General features: G+C 39.2%; 1 protein-coding gene across 3 annotated transcripts in view; it reads right to left on the bottom strand.

Moving 5' to 3' along the window:
* The window catches only part of RBKS (ribokinase), a 69,822-nt gene extending 53,104 nt beyond the window's left edge, over window positions 1-16,718 (bottom strand). The window contains exons 1-3 of one of the 3 annotated variants that reach the window (XM_040612041.1): window positions 16,554-16,651; window positions 15,947-16,098; window positions 1,955-2,046 (exon numbers count right to left, since the gene is read on the bottom strand). In XM_040612041.1, coding sequence (XP_040467975.1) covers window positions 1,955-1,962 — 8 coding nt within the window. In that variant the 5' untranslated portion in view covers window positions 1,963-2,046; window positions 15,947-16,098; window positions 16,554-16,651. Of the gene's footprint in view, window positions 1-1,954; window positions 2,047-15,946; window positions 16,099-16,553 lie in introns of all 3 variants that reach the window. The other 2 variants (XM_040612042.1, XM_040612040.1) reach the window with 2 other exon arrangements.
* Between the last annotated feature and the right edge of the window lie 85 nt (window positions 16,719-16,803).

Genomic DNA, 16,803 nt, shown 5'->3' on the forward strand with positions numbered 1-16,803 from the left:
GTGGTAAAAGACCTTGTTGTAGCTTGATAGTTTGGAAAGTGCTGTGACACTACCAGTCTTGGTAAGAAATAGTAGTAGCAGCTCTTGTGTAATTCCTTTCATCCACAGATCTCACTACACTTTAAAAAGCAGAACAACATCATTATTCCCGTTTTGTGGGTGTGAAACTTGGGCAAGTAATTTTGCCTTTTTGTGCCTCAGGTCAGCCAAGAAGCCAGTGGCAAAACCAAAAACAGAGATCAGCTCAATCCAGTAGCTCACATGGTCTTCTCATTTAAATTCTGCAGTATGAAAATGGTATCAAGTCTCAATTCATTCTCCTTCCTCTAGGGTGTTTTTCAGAGATTATAGCTTATTCTAAACAGAATTTGTTTCCACAAAAAGCTAATCTATTTTTAGACAAAGATTAACAATTGCAACATCCCAGCAGACATCTGCTAATAGTGCTGCTCTGAGTTCATGTGCATTTTCAAGAAGTATGTTCGACCATACTTATTCTTGTTTTAACAGTGACCAGACCATGACTTAATTATTCTCTCAGTTATGTTGGTACCAACGTGCAACTCCAATGGATGCATCATAATTGTACTGGGGAAAGAACAGGCTTGGTGAGATGAGAATCTGAGCCTCCAAGTTTCAAGCAGCACGGTATAACAACTGCCTGTGGGAGTCAAATAGCTTGTTGAAGATGGGGAGATGACCTTTTTTATTGTTTTGATGAAAGGTACAGGGCAAAGGATCAAGTTGGAACAGTGATTTATAATTAGCCAATTTTAAAAATAGGCTAACAGACTAGGCAAGAACAGGCAGCAAGTTCCTGTAGCTCACTGTAAACAAAACCCCCACCTTATTATATTTCAGGCATGATCGTCAGTCTTTTCAGACCAATCCTCCACTCCAGAAGCCTATTTTTACTTTCCATATTAAACAAATTCAGAGTACTGATCTATATATAAGCCTGGAGTTTTCACTTTCACTGAAACAGGTATCCAAAATTTTTTTTTTTTTTTTGCTAATAAAATGCTGTTCTCTTGTTAATTCTGCAACTATACTAACTTTTGGTTCACATCAGACAATTTTAATGAGCATTTCAGGCTTCTGTTATGAGAAGGCAATGATGAGTAATCTGTATGATTACAGAACTACAAAATCTTGGCTTATTGATGGTGCTACAAAGAATACTCAAAATAGCCTAAAAGTGATGAAACAGCTAATGTTACTCCAAAACTAGGCTAAATAAGTTAATTAGAAAAACTGTCACACAAGCTTTCAGAATTGTTAAATAAAATGTTTTGTAAAGCCATTTACAACCTCGACATAATTTAAAAACACTGACCTGAAAAACCTAATACAAGTTGCTATCCATCAGACTACTCTTTGCTTATGTGACAAATTATGCTCAACTTTGAGAAGATAAATGTTACAAAGGATATTGAGCTTTCACATCTTACGAATGACCAGAAACTAAACTTGAAAGCCCCTCAACACTAGTTAGATGGGAAATAAAATCACTATATGTTTTGGAAATTGTGCATCGTACTACTGAATCGTATTTATAGAGGAAAGCTCAGACTGAAGCATTCAGAAATAATTTGGACATTACAAACAAAGGAATATAATCACTCAGAATTTGAACTGAGCTTTTACAAAACAGTATTTAAATGTAAAGCACAGGGCAATGCTGCCCACATTTGTTCATGGCAAATGAAGAATGATACATCCATTTGTGTTTCAGAGGTTTGCGATGAATAACGTACACACATAAGAATCTCACCATTGCAGTAACTTCAACACTCTCTTCCAGTAAGTGTGCCACAACTTCCCTTCAAGGCTAGAGCTGATTAGCATTTGTATTTTTAGACAGACATCCCTTAGTAAGGATGGCATTAGAAACAGAACAAAAGCCTTTACTGCTATGTTGAAGCACTGAATCAGAGGTGAAAGTGCAACTTACTGAGTCATTAATGTCCCTTTCCCTGGTATTCTGGGTTTTCTTGAAAAGTTCCCATGTGAGCAGTAACTAGATCACATTCAGAGATAGAAAGTCTGAAGAAGGAAGGAGGGGAAAGGGAGAGATCTATATTAGCAGGTTTTGCATAAATTAATCCTGAAATGAATCATGCTTAGCTTCCAGTTCTTGACACCTAACCAGTGTCTATTCATTGTTTTCAACACATGAAAGGACTATAAAGACATATGAAGCTGAAGCTGATGTAAAACCGTGCCCTCTCCTCAGCAGCATTTTCCCCACTGTTTCTCCTGCACCGCTTACATTGCACACGGAGCTTCCTAATTCAAAATATTTTTGTTCCAAGGGTCATTTCAATTTGTACCAGCAAATTGGTCCAACTTACTATACAGCAGGCAGGGTGGGACAGAACTTGAGGAACAGGTGAGTGAGGGGAGGAGCAGGAGCGCCTTTTGTGGCTGCAGTACGGCCAGACTGCCCTAAGCCAATGTTGAAACTTTGACTTGATAGTACTTTGTACGTTGAAAACACTGAATGCTATGTAACTAAGGTTTAAGTAGGTAATATGGTACACTTAGCTCATTAGATGTATTGAAGAAAAGCATAAAGTATCAGTATGTTTTTGAGAAATTATGTACATGAGAAAGGAAAATAGAAAAGTACATAAATACTTCTCTCTAAGAAAAACAATATTCTTATCAGGCAACTCAGAGTGGAAGACAATTTGTATGTTAGATTAGATATCACATTATCTAAGATGACTGTCATTTACATAGGATCAAAAGAAACATTCAGACTTTATTGCTAAAGAAACGTGGAGATCATCAGGAGTATCGAAATGGCAGCAGAAATACTGCATTTTAAAGTGTCTTAATGAAAAAGAATAAAATGTAAAGGTCTAGAATTTAGCTTTGATTCTGTTCTCTTTGAATCACTGAATAAAACTGGCTCTTCTCCCCTCCTGGGAATTCCCTGGGATGGGGAAAATCCCTGTGAGTTTAGAGTAGGTGTAACTAGCCACTGTCTAGTAGCACATAAAATTTACTGGGCTTTCATGATTCTCAGAACTGAACGTTCTTGCCACTAACTAGGAATATTAGTGCAACATTGTGGTGAAAATGTCTCAGACCTCTTTTGAATCTGGCTTGACATTTTGGTTTAGCCTTGATCTGTTTTGTCTAGTGTAATTTTTAAAGATTTGAACATGTGCTATGGGAAAGAATCCCTAACAAGGAGACAAAAAACCCACAATTCTTTTCAAAATCTGATATTCTTGACTCATCTATGCTTTCAACCCTTTTCACAATCCACTAAAACATATTATTGGAAGGTAGAAAAATTCCAAAATGTATAAAGAGACTACATCAGGAATTTAGTTAAAAACAGCTTGGTTTAAGTATGGGGCTATCTGGTTCTCGGTTCTTAAGTCTCCCTTCAGATTTCTGATGACTGAAAAAGTTGTTAAGAAGCAATTAGAAATTACAGAAAATCTCCATTTTTTTCTTCTTCCTATGTCTCTGAACAAGACAAGTTTTTCTTTTTAAAAAAATTAACTTTTCAGACAATTCAAATAATTCATTATTGCTTGGGTGTTTGATGGCCTGAGTTCTCTCTCTAGCCTATGGTAACAATCAGTGTAGAAACACTACCCAAACTGGTAACAGATAAAATAATTGATGCTTAAAAAGCAGTCCTTTCGCAGGACAGTGCTGAAGCATGGTGGCAGAGATGCAAGTTTTACCCCATCATCCAGAGGTTTTTTTCAAACCCGTTTGATATTGCACAATATACAGTTTATTGCCACAACACAAACAAGTGAATGCTGAATAGGTGCAGAGCAGCAGGCATCTTTTCAATCAGTTTTGCCATGAGAGATAATATGTATTTTATGAAACATAAGTTATAGATTTCTTAAAAGACAAACTGGTTTATAGTTTTATAGACCATATTACTGAATGGTAAACAGCTAAACTGAAACAACTGGCAAAAATCTCTAGCAAGGGACAACATTAAATGAATGGCTGTGACTACCAGTAGGAGGGTCACAAGTGTGGTATCTTCTATATGTGCAGTCACAACCTCAATTTAAAAAGACCAAAATTCTTAACATGTAGAATAAGAATAGACATCCACAGCTCTTCAAGATCTTCAATGAACACTTCTTTTGACCCTTTGCGCAGAAGATTTTATCCTCATAGATATTAAAAGATGAAACAAATAAGAAGGCATACAGATGAATGTCCTGATGCATTTACAGTAGCATACTGTACTGCACTTCAGTGAAATGACACCATCATCAAGAGATCAAAATTCCTGAATTATGTTAGCAATATGAAACTTTTGACACAAAGAAATTATTTATTTGACTGATTGACAAAAGTGAAAAGCTTTCTCATGGGATAACAAACTTGTAACATTTCCTCACATCACTAGCAGTTAAATTTTGGGAAAAGGTGGGCACAACATTGATGAATTCATAATCTATGGAATGTTTAACTCTGAACTTGAAGCTTGAAGAAGATTAAAAAACCCCAAACAAATATGAATCTATCTTCAGATATTTAAGACTCAGCAAACATTCTATCATTCTTAGCAATCATCTGTTTTGTATTTAAGATAGATTGTGGAAATTTTCAAAATTGCTACTCTTGAACTTTATTTGCCTCCCACGTTGTTCTTCATTGATGTCTCTCGATTACATTATTTTTGGAATTGCAGTTACATAATTATTTTCAAAGCAATCTGATGGCGATGTTAGAATAGACTGTCTCTGAAACACTGTGCTCACCCAGAACTGATGAAGGCTGCCTACGGTTCCTATGCTGAATAGAACATTGTATCATGATGAAGTATGAGGGCTAAAGCAGAAAATTGACACAAAACAAAACAACCTCTGCAACCCAAGCAAAGAGTGATGTTTACATGCCCAAGGACAGATTAAGATAAATAAGACATACGTGAACATTAATCTTTTCTCTGCCTCTTAAAGAAAGGATTTATCAGACAACAATGAACAAAGTGGAAATAATATGGTTGAGTGGATAGGCCACGGGGTCCGTGTTCTTGTCATTGCGATTTTTTATATACTGGTAAATCAACAATGTAATCTGTCCTTCTGCTTTACTATCATGCAAAAAATAGGGCACCTACTGACCCCCCTACAAAATCTTGTCATCAGTCTTTTCCTGGTAAAAAAAACCCAAAGCACACACCAGTAAATGTTGACATTTTGCACACAAGCAGATTCCACTTTATAAACTACAGCAGTAAGAGCAATATCATAGATGTGTTCTCACTACATAGTCAACAAGATGAAGTACAGTGCAGTCCAAACATTAATAATTTCCTTCAGTAAGATGTTGCTCTAAAAGCTTATTACCCAGGGCAATAATTTTGACAAGTACGAAATTTTTCATCAAGTTTGTAACTACAGTGCTTCCTACAGAATCCATACGAGTCACAAATGAAAAGTATAACCAAAACACTTATTAGTTTACATATACTTAATCATAGATAATTAAGGTAATCAATATATTTAAACTTAATATGAGAATAGAAAATAGATTGGAATAGTTCAGTTGGAAGGGACCTACAACCATCATCCAGTCCAATTGCCTAATCACTTCAGGACTAAATTTGTAGTGCCTTCACTAGCCAAGTTTTTACTTTCAAACTATCTTATCCTTAGATTCACTGATTAAAAAAAAGTTTTATCTTAAGTTCAATCTAATTAGAAAGGCATCTAATAAATCCTGGATTACAATAACATTAAAGGCTTGTGGGGCAACGATGAGAACAAGCAGAGCGTGGGGGGTTGCCTGGGCTTTGCTGGCCAAGGTTAACTCTGCCACGACAGGCAGAAATCTCCTCTAGGCAAGTACCTTTACCTTTGTCACGATTTAAGCTCCCTTGGGAAAGGCAGATCCCTAAATAGCAGAAAGGTGTAATTCTGTATAATCCTAGCTTGTGATACCTGCCAATGGACAACTCCCATGTCTCCATTAATGCACAGAATTTAATGAGCAACAGGCAACGAAAACTGCAGAAAAATCTGCTCATTTTTGCTGCCTCTATATGGAGTGCTATGAGCTCCAGCAAACCCACCAACTGCTTTTTCCCCAACAGATCATTTTTTACTTTGTTCTTTCAGAAGTGGGGGGGAATAAAAAAGAAAGAAAAAAAAAAGGAAAACAAACAAAAGATTGAACAATAGTAACGGGATATTCCCAATGAGTAATACTAACAGGATCAATTAGAAGAAGGAAGGCAGTGAATATTTAGTTGTGCAAAATGTTGTATCAAAAGATAATTCTGAAGGTTAAGTTACATACTTGGGCACTCCCCGGCAGTTGGCATTGCCATTTTTAGATCAGATATTTGAAATAATTGCTTCACCAAAAGATTTGTCGAGCACCGAACAGGCTTCCCAGGGAAGTAGTTGAGTCACCATCCCTGGAGGTATTGAAAAGACGTGTAAATGTGGCACTTAAGGACATGGTGTAGCGGTGGTCTTGGCAGTGCTGGGTTAACAGTTGGACTTGATGATCTTAAAGGCCTTTTCCAACCTAAATGATTCTGATTCTATATTCGCTCTTGTTACAGCTGAGAACATGGAAAATGCCTGTCTTTCCACATGAGTACTGAACTTGGTCTGCCTATCCTTTATTTTCAGTTCTGATCAGTATGCTTTTTTCATTTTGCTGTTTATACTATCAAAGTTGATGCATTTTGTATAAACAGGAGTCTGAAAGAGGACAGGAAGTACAGCAAGTGATGGATAGACTAAATTAGCAGAAGGGAGTTATGATTCTTTGGAAGCAAAAGTTATTTTCTGAGAGATGAAAGGCAGGAAAAGAGCAATACAGAAAAGAAGTGCACTCTAAGAATGTGATGTAGAAAGATGATAAGAAGTGAAGGCAAATAAGGGGAAATCATAGGTAGTTCAGGGATGACATACTATCTATCTAGTAGAGGAAAAAAGGAGAAAAAATGGACTAAAGTCAGAAATTAAAAGAAGAAATAATAATACCCAGAAGAGAGCACATGACTGATATATTCAGGAACATTACCACCTCCTTATTTTATAATTAGTTGTCATAAAGATCAACGTGTTCTATAAAGCTGCACCTACTTAGGCAACGTACTAGTGAAAAATAATTTGTCTTTTCTTCAGGCTCAAAGTATATGATACTAGCTTTGAAAGAAACCAGGACGTCAGCATCAAATAACTTACTGCAGTTTGATATAGGGGCTAAAAACTGAAGCCATGTAAGACAAGCAAACAAAACCTTACTGGTAAACTTCTCTGGAAAGAACAGCTCACACAGCGCCTAGAGGCAACATAATATATATGCCTGCCCAGAGTGTTTTTACACAAATTTGTTACCATTGACTCTATACAATTTTTATTGCAGCTTTTGATTTGTGCCAGCAGCTTTTTACTGTCAGGAGTACTAAAATTCACCCAAAGATATTTATGTCTAGAAATGCAACTAGGAAAATGGTTATTTCCATTAACAGTACAGCCAGTAAGTAATTCATTAACAAGACAGAAGTATTAATCATATCATTCTGTGGCTCATAAGGGGGGAGAAAATACAATATTCTCAGTGTTGGGTGTTAAAACATAGTGCCTAACAACTGTTTATTGTGACAAATATTTTCAAAGGAGTTCCTTTAGACAATCCCCTTTGACTGTAGTGAATCTTGTATGTCAAACACCTCCAGGCTGAAAAGGCAAGAGAAGTTTGTATTTTAAATAGTCAAAAAGAATTTCCAATATAAGAAGGGATGATAACCAAAACAATAAAAACCCTGTAAGAGTTATGTGGCGAAAAGAGTATTTCACTGGGGCTAGAAATTACAGCTACATTCATAACACAACAAAATATTCAGTCTGTATCATTGGGATAAGCAGAAGCCGGAGGAATACCCTGCCGTACTGACAATGGCAATGCCCAGTGTATTGTTGTTTTGTGTGCTATTTACTTGGAAATGCACAGATGTCCAAGAACTCTACAGGAAGCAGTATCGACAGTTGTGCTATCTGTAAATTGGGATGTTATAACATGAAGCAATGGCCAGATGCTATAGTGCATTGCTAAGATAAAAGGACATTTTTCTTTAGCAGAAATGAACACACACCCCTTACTCCTGATGTTGATACTGGACAATGGGTAAATAAGCTTTTATCCCAACAGCCTCTTCCCTGATGATAATGTTATTACTTCCTGACTTTTAATTTTCTTCAAACAGAGCTATCACTGTGGTTTTCCAGAGACAGTCAATAGGAAAAGGATTTTCTTTCTACTGTAGTCACTAATATGGTAATAATTTCAGAAAGAATCCTTTCACATCCTAGTCTTGCTGTGAAACTGGACACATGCAAGTCTTGTATGTATTCAGGGCACGCTATTTTAAGAATTTTTTCCTAATGTCCTGACCCAGATTATTTAAACAGATATTTTATGAGAGTTCAGTTCTGTCACGTGGCAAAACAGACAGGCTGAAATGTGCACAGGTTTAGTATATTTATGTAACTAAACTACATTATCAAAAATGCCTACAAATTCTGTCTCATATCACAATACCAAGACCGATGATGTTCCTTCTCTATGTACTTTTACCTAACTTCTTTTCCTTTTCTTTTCACTCTTGTTTGGAGAAGTCTATTCCTTGGCTTAAAAATTCAGAAGTATTTGAACGGATGAAATAAATTATGTTGTGAATCCATTGTTTTCGTCTTGCAGTATTAGCAACTGTTCTAACACTGGACACATTTTAAATCAGTGAATTTTCTTTTGCCATCACAGTGCTGAAAACTGGCCTCTGCCGTCACCAAGCCACCAGAACACTGTACATATTTAGGAAGGTTCAACAAAAAGATTCAGCTACTGATAGCTGGCAAATAGGGCACCCATTAAAAAGATGAAAAGACTGATAACCACATTATTTTACTTTTGGTGTGGTGTATAATAGCTTACTGACCTCCAAAGGGGAAAAATGCCAGACTAATGAGACTAGAAAATTGGGATACTTTAAGTCAAGCATTTAAGTAGCTCTGAATAACAAAACAATACTGAGTACCATGGTGTTTCAGACAAGTGTTCTTTGCCAGGTGAAAGAACACAAGATGCAGTATGGGATTTTCTTCTCCCATTAGGAAAATACACCCCCAAAAACTTAACACCTGCTAGGATCAAAATGTTTCTGGATTCATTTACTCCATTACCAAAGTGAATTCTCTGGAGAATTAAGCAATAGTTTCCCAGCCTCACATGGACTAAACCTAAAAGCTTGGTAAACACTAGTTTTATCTCACAAACCATAATTTTTAATTGCTAACACACATAGGAAAGGCAAAATCCTCCACTGATGATATCATAGTCTACTGCCATGGAAATGACTGCAGTATCATAAACACAGGTTTAAGATGACCTCACTTTCATAGGAAAGAGGGAAATTTCACTGGAATGTGAATGACATTGGGAATAAACACACATACATACTATACCATGAAAAACTCTTACTAGTCAGTTAAAATATGGAATATGAAGATGACAGCTAGACATGCAGCTTGAACAGTAAGGGGGCTCTCCTGTCCCAACACTGTGTTACTGCCTATGAGCCTTTGAACAGCGAGAGCCCTCTGAACCCCTGTCAGGGTTCCCCTCCATAAGCTCACTACACCAGACAGGAGTGAAATCCCTGCCCTGACAGGCTTACAGTTTAACCACAAGAACATGAACAAAGTATGGCTATAAGAATATAGTGTAGGATCACAGAACAACATCGTAGCTGGAATGCTTCCTAGAATGAGTAAGTACTTCAGAAGTGGGAGGAAGAGTCTCTTGAAGCACACAAAATAACATGAAGTCAGACACGAATGCAGAAGTACGATCTCAGTGTGGCAAGTGCTAAGTATTTTGGCATCAGCTCAGGAAAATACATATATTTAACTTTTAGCTCTGAAGTACTCTGAGAGGCATCAAACAACTCACGGGCTGGAAGCTGAAATGTGTGTGCAAGCTTTGTGTTGCTGTGAGCTGGGAATGTTGAGTACTGTGTGGGACCCCAAGTTGAGATGAGACAAGAAGCTTCAACCGAAAACAGGGAGTGGAGAAATGTGGAAGGTGATAATGATCTCACTTAAGTAGAACCTTTCATCTTGAAGGATCTCAAAGCAATTTACAAACTGAAACAGACCAGACACTGCAGCTGGTAGGAACAGAAGCAGACGGGTGGGAACTCATTCATGGGACGGAGGAGGTAACAGAGGACTTACTGGTTGCCGTATCTTCCACAATGCTGGTGCTGGGAGAAGATAGCAGGACTAAAACAGAGCTTTTCCCTGAACCTTGCCATGCAGCCATGTGAGAAAACTGCAGAAAGCAAGCAGGTGGACAGAGCTGACACAAAAAGAAGCAGAACAAGGGGGGCCTCTGGATAGCTTGGGAGCTGTCACTGTTAGGATTGTAATTTCCCTGCCTTTTATCTCAACCTCAACTCCACAGACTCTTCACACTTTCTGCAATTATTATGATTTTTGCCCTTTTTAGTACCTTCCTCCAATTTTGCTTCACCTTTTTCCTATCTTTTTACAAAGCGAACTGCCCTTCTTGTCCTTCTCTAACTCCAAAGAGTTTTCCAAATGCGTAGTAGGACAAAAAGTGCTACCTCTTGGTTACTGGGAAGCCAAAGAAATTACTTAACTGTGGCATTCATGTAGTACAGGTGCGACGTGTGACTGTAGTACCACAAGGGCCATTCTTTAGCTCAAAAGAACTACTAAATAAAGACTATTGAAACTGAACTAGATAAACAAGTCTAAAAAACAAGAGTCATATTAGTTACTGCTGAAATGGAATTGCTTCTGGAAGGAAAGACAGTGCCTAATTACAGTACACAGTAGTTTAGGATACAAAATGAAGACACCAAATGAAAGGGCAGGGAAGCTGCAATTAAATAGAATCCAGAAAGAAACTTCTGTTGCGCTTAAGTTAAAAGACATCGTGTGACCAGTTTCACATTCGTATTTTCCAAGATTTTTAAAACTTCCACATTTCCATTTAGAAAGGGGATAAAAAAAGTTTTCATGGGTAAGAGCCAAAGACAATTGTTGAGCAGGTGTTCTAGCACCATCAGTCCTTCTAAGAGATGACCCACAGCATCCTCTGTTACGCAAACAACAGTTTCTTTCAGAAAGTGCCAGCTGGGATCAATGGTGCACTGTCTCTTGCTTAGGGCTTGCAACCTCGGTTGCAAATGCAGCTCCTGTAATGGGTTAAAAAAAGTCATTGCTGGCCTTGCCCTAGTTATTTGTGTTAATTTAAGAAATGCCCAACCAAACATTTTCCCTGCTTACCCCCTCTTCAGTATTTTGTCATTTTTTTGTTAAAGAAACTTTGTTGGAAGTTTTTCAGGTCTGGAGTATTAACACCAATACTTTTAACACACTAGAACATTTAAACTGTGTCTCACCCTGAAATAAACTGAACACTCAGATTTTGCAGGGGGTGTGCGTGTGACAGTTTAGAGCAGCAAAAAACTTATTTTGATATGGATGAGCTTGGATCAGGCCCCACATCAGATGAGCAGTGTCTGGGGCACTACAGCAATTCAAAAGCTGTATATGAACAGAACACAACTTTCTCACTGAGGATTTAATCAACTTGATTTTTATCCCATTTTTCTTTTTGAGCCCCCAAGACACAGCTTCTTCCTGCCAGGCAAAAGAAGGCAAAGGGGAGTTTTCTCTAAACCACATTTTGGTCCCCTAAAATCAGGGCAGAACAACAAAACACTGAGCCTGCGCATCCTGCATTTACTATACACCCAAACTTTGCTAGGTCAGAGAAGGAGACAAGGGAATAGCACTGGCTCTGAAATCAAGCCCAGATTTTTCACTATTACATAAATGAAACAATTCACAGATGACACATTCTCTCATGCCTTGATGCCTTTCTCTGGATCCAAAAGATTAATTTCCTCAACTGGACTAAGCTTGTATTCCTTCACAGTTGTGCTTTCCCATGCTGCTGGCAATGGCACATTGACTAGAATGAGGAGTGGCTGCTGCAGGGGAAGCATTACAGATAAAAACAAAAACACAAATGAAATGGATTTGAAGGATTCTAGAACACTTTTCTCAGCTGCTAGGAGAAGCTGAAGAGAAAAAAAACACTAAAGCAAGAAAAAACATAAAAACTTTGTGACTGCGCATGCATGAGAAATGGTGGAAATGAGAACACTTGTGAAAGACCTGGAAACAAAGCAAAGAAGAAACTGCAGTCATATGTGAGACTTTCTCTGCTCGCTCAAGAGAAACGTTAGAAAATTCCTTTCCATATCCCCACAAAAAAAGCCTGAAATTGTTGTACCAAATGTTGCTCTTTTAAAAAAGAAAGTACAGAGATAGCTTTGGATCATGGACATTTCCAACGAGCCAAGAAGCCATTTACTTCAGCTGACAATAACCACCACTAGCGACCTAAGAGGAAGACAGAGAATCTCACTAATGGAGATACCTTTGCCATTTTGTACCAGCAGAGATTGTGCTCAGTTAGCAAAGATGATTCGATGTGTCCATCAGGCTACTCTGGGACGTTAACTGCAGATGTGAATTTGTCACCACAGTGCACTCCAGTCTCGCAACATACTACTTTGTAGCTCAGTGCTTTCTCTGCCGTGTCGTTCTTCTCTTGCTGAATGCTTTTATGCAAGTTTAGTACTTGCAATAACTATTAACAACAGTTGTTACTGTAGGGGACAGGAAGCAGAACTTTTAGTTCTACTACCTACAGGGAATGAAGCGACCTGAGGGAAGGAAAGGGGTCCACAGAGAACTAAAACTTCAAATTTTGAACATCCTAACAAACACAGTTTTCCAGTATTTGGACTGTGGTCTCATTCTCTTGAGTTAAGCTGAAAAACTGTTGTTATTGTGACTGTCCAAAGGCTCTTTTTCCATCTTACATTTTGTTCTTTGCTTCTGCTGTTTTCAATTGCCATGCCAAAGTTTCTCCTGTTTATTCTAATTGTTTTAGTGTGTCTGACTCTCATTGGTTTATATGTTTAGTCTTGCCCTGATTTAATATGAATTAAAATGCGAATGCCATGACCAGTCTGCAAATATGAGTCAGAACAGAAACTATTTAAATAATACTATGGATGGTACTCATCTGGTTTGATATCTAGATCATATAGAATAATACTGGTTTTGTTTTCTACTACTATTGCCCACTATTGCCAATGAAGTGTTGATTATGATTGTGACCACAAATATGTTTTGTTCCTGGTCCTATTAAAGCCAAAAGAGTGTGGTTTACTGCATGTATGTACGTGAGGTTGTTTTGATTATACTAAATTCACTTTAGAAAACCCACATTCTGCCACTGCAGCGCTACAGGACAATGAGAAAAGAATTTCCAATGAGAACAGTGTCTTAAATGCAAACCACTGGGCCCCTTCCTTAAAAAAGAATTTTAAGACACACTACCCTTTCTTCTGAATTTGATTATTTCTCAAAATTACATCTGAATACTGTCTTCAACAGAAGGTCTCCATCCTTTTCCATCTCAGCCATTACATAAGACACAGCAAACTTCACATTATACATTTCCATTTCACACAGAGGTTACGGTTCTTGAAATCATTAGTTTACTGTATTGAGTACAAACATTATGTGCTAACTTTTTTTATAGTGGTGAATCTGGCTACCATATGTCCAATGGTAGCTTGAAGCTTATCCTTCTGATTTTCAGTATCTTGCTTCTACAGACTTGGGAACATTTATCATTTAATCTCTGCACCTCTGAGCTTCTAGCTTTCCAGGCAGAGGGCCAAGATTGTCTTCTAAAGGGCCAACATGGTATTTTATCAGTTTGAGTTGTAACACAGCATTGTCTAGCTCTGGCAGTCTCAATCAGTATGATTATTTCCTAGGAAAGATAGGCTTTAGTGTTGACTGGCGGACACAATGTGTCCAAAAATGCGTTTGACCTCCTTTGCATTGACTCTCACTCCTAATTCAGTTTATTCACTCTCCTCCAAATGGATGATAGATAGGCATGTAACATCATCACTACTGTCCATGTCTTTTGCAAACTGAAACATTAGCATAAATGACAGACACACTTGCAAAAACCTGATGCTCTTTCATATCAGCTGAAATGAACCCTAGCTTTAAACCCAGAATATACAGCCCTCTAAATCCCAGACACACAGTCAAAAGACACCCTCCTGGCATCAATCCTAATACTAACCTAGCAGTTTTTAGCACTTTTAATAATGATTGCTTATCATTCCCCATTTCATTGTTCCCTCTCCACCTAGGCACATCCTAGCCTACAGTTGAGTGCTTTCTGGTAATTTTGCCAGGATTTTTGTAACACAGGATACATTTAAACTATGTCTACATGGGTACTACATGGACATTTCAGCCACATTAAACTCTTGCCAGCTAAATTTAAATGCACTCTTCTTATTATTTTATTAAGTGCCTGAAGTACTGTGCTAGCAATAGAAAGAATGAGGCTGTCCCTTCTTTTTCTGTTGAAGCAAATTAGCTTACAACTAATAAAAAGCCCTTAACTGCTCCTTAAAGTAGAGGCTAATAATGGTAAGTAAGATACATTCTTGTGATAGTATATTTGTACAATTTAAGAAACCCTCTCAGGTGACTGAAAAGTGAAATGGCTTTTCCTCAATCACTTAATCTCAGTATAACAGCATCTATGGCTAGAACCTATGGTTTAATCTCTGGTTACAGTATGGCCAGTCAACATGGCTTCAAATAAATGACTGTATTTCTACCATATCAAACTTGCAGGGGAAAAAATATATTCTTGTTTGTTTGCTTAAGTGTCAAGAAAAAACCCAAAGCTGTGACTGTCAGCAGTGCTTAAACTGGCAGACAATTTTCTAATTATTTTTTCCCCCACATTTTAGAGACACAGGAAAAGAAATGTCTTGAGGTTAGAGCACCATGTTTTCTGTTTCAATATAACAACACAAGCATCTTATAGCTCATTCATGGATAACATCAAGATCAGTTCTACAGGATCTTACTCTGACGTACAAGACAACTATTCTTGAAAAGCTGCCAGTGTGTTCTGCAGATTACATAAAACATTAAATCTTTCTGACACAGGTTCTATGATTATTTAAGGGTTTTCATAGTTTCTGCAACACGTGTCTATGCCTAAACTGTACTTACTCCTCAGCATATTCTTCTGATCATGTATTCTATGCTTTCCTGACCCACAGGCTTTGATATAATTGTCTGCTGATTGAGGAATTGGTTTTGTACTGCAGAATTCTCAGCAGGACAAGCTGATGCAGTCCAGATACATATACTTTTAAATCCTATTTTATCGAAGTCTGCAAATATAGCTTAAAAGCAGATGTGTTTAAAATGGTGCAAATCAAGGACTGATCTGCAGTTTTACTGGGGCTGACAAGGTCAGCCAGTTTAGGTTAGTATTTGCTTCGTTGCCAACTCTGGCAATTTTGCTTGAATTCTTCTGATATTTAGTATTCACTATAAAACCCAGGCTGCTGAAACCAAGAGCTTTCATGAACTTCTGTACTTTAATTTTCTAAGTTTCTAAACTTCAGCTGTGTACAAACAAACAAAAAAGACAGAGACTCAAATACCTAATTCTAAAAGCAAAATACCCAGAAAATTAATAAAAAAGAATTAAGACATTTCTTTAAAAAAGGATTTTTCATTTTAAAAAAACAGCTTCGGGGTGCAGAGGTGCTAATTTTTTGAGGGTTTCCTTGGGAGGCCTTCTCTCTCTCTCTCTCTCCTTTCAAAGTCTCACATAAAATGTTGCCTCCATGTAAGCAATTTATAATCTCCTTTTTCACAGAGCTAACTGGCTTCTTTGCAATATTAAGCTTTCTTTCTTGCTCTTCCAGTGCAGACAAATGCTTTGAACTGAAAACGTCTTACAGTCGACCAGTTTTATTTACCTTCATAAAATCATTTCAAAGTCCTCTGCTGATAAAGAGTATTAGAGTTCATGGTTTCCTATGTGGGTCACTATAAAATGCTGTTTTCCTGGCAGGGCTAACACTGAGCCACCCAGCACAGCTGAAAACACAAACCCAAGCCTCTCTTCTCCCTAAAGTTACAGACAGCTGATCAAAGCTCCGGCAGGCAACACGTTCAAACTTCACCCCGTTCCCACAGACTCCTTTCAAAGCCCTGTTTGCAGGGCTGACATCACGCGGGCCCGGCCGCCCCCACCGGCGGCGCCGCTCCCTCCCCCGGCCCCCGCCGCAGCCAACTGCTCGCCTCGGTTCCCTGTGCCCTGGGACGCAGCTCCTCGCCCCGCACCTGGCGCCCGCCCCACTTCTCCTGTCCCGGCCTGGAGGGAGCCGTGACACCCGCCCGCCTCGGCCCAGGGCGAGGGGCGGGGTGCGCCGGCCCTGCCTGCCCGGGGGAGGCGCGGGGAGCCGCTGCCCTGCCCCGGCCACCGGGGCGCCCTGCGCGACCTTGACCTCGGGGCCCCGCCGCCCAGCGAGGGCAGGACACCGGCCCCGCACCGGGGCCTGCGGGAGCCCCCCGGGTACTAACCTGACCAGGTCGGTCATACAGGATCCCACAACCACCACCTCGGCGGCCATGGCGCCAGAGGTCGGGGCAGCCCCGGGCTCCACGGCCCGGCCAAAGCGCCGCCCGGGCTTTGGACCCTGGACCCGGCCTGCGCGCCAGGCCCCGCGGCGGCGGCGGCTTCGCCTGTTGCCACGGGCGACGGGCGGGGGAGGTGGTGGCGGCGGCGGCCGGCTCGCGGGGGCCTTCTACCCGGAGGGCTGCCCCTGGCGAA

Source organism: Falco naumanni, chromosome 12 (genome assembly GCF_017639655.2).
Source record: "Falco naumanni isolate bFalNau1 chromosome 12, bFalNau1.pat, whole genome shotgun sequence".
Lineage (NCBI taxonomy): Eukaryota > Metazoa > Chordata > Aves > Falconiformes > Falconidae > Falco > Falco naumanni.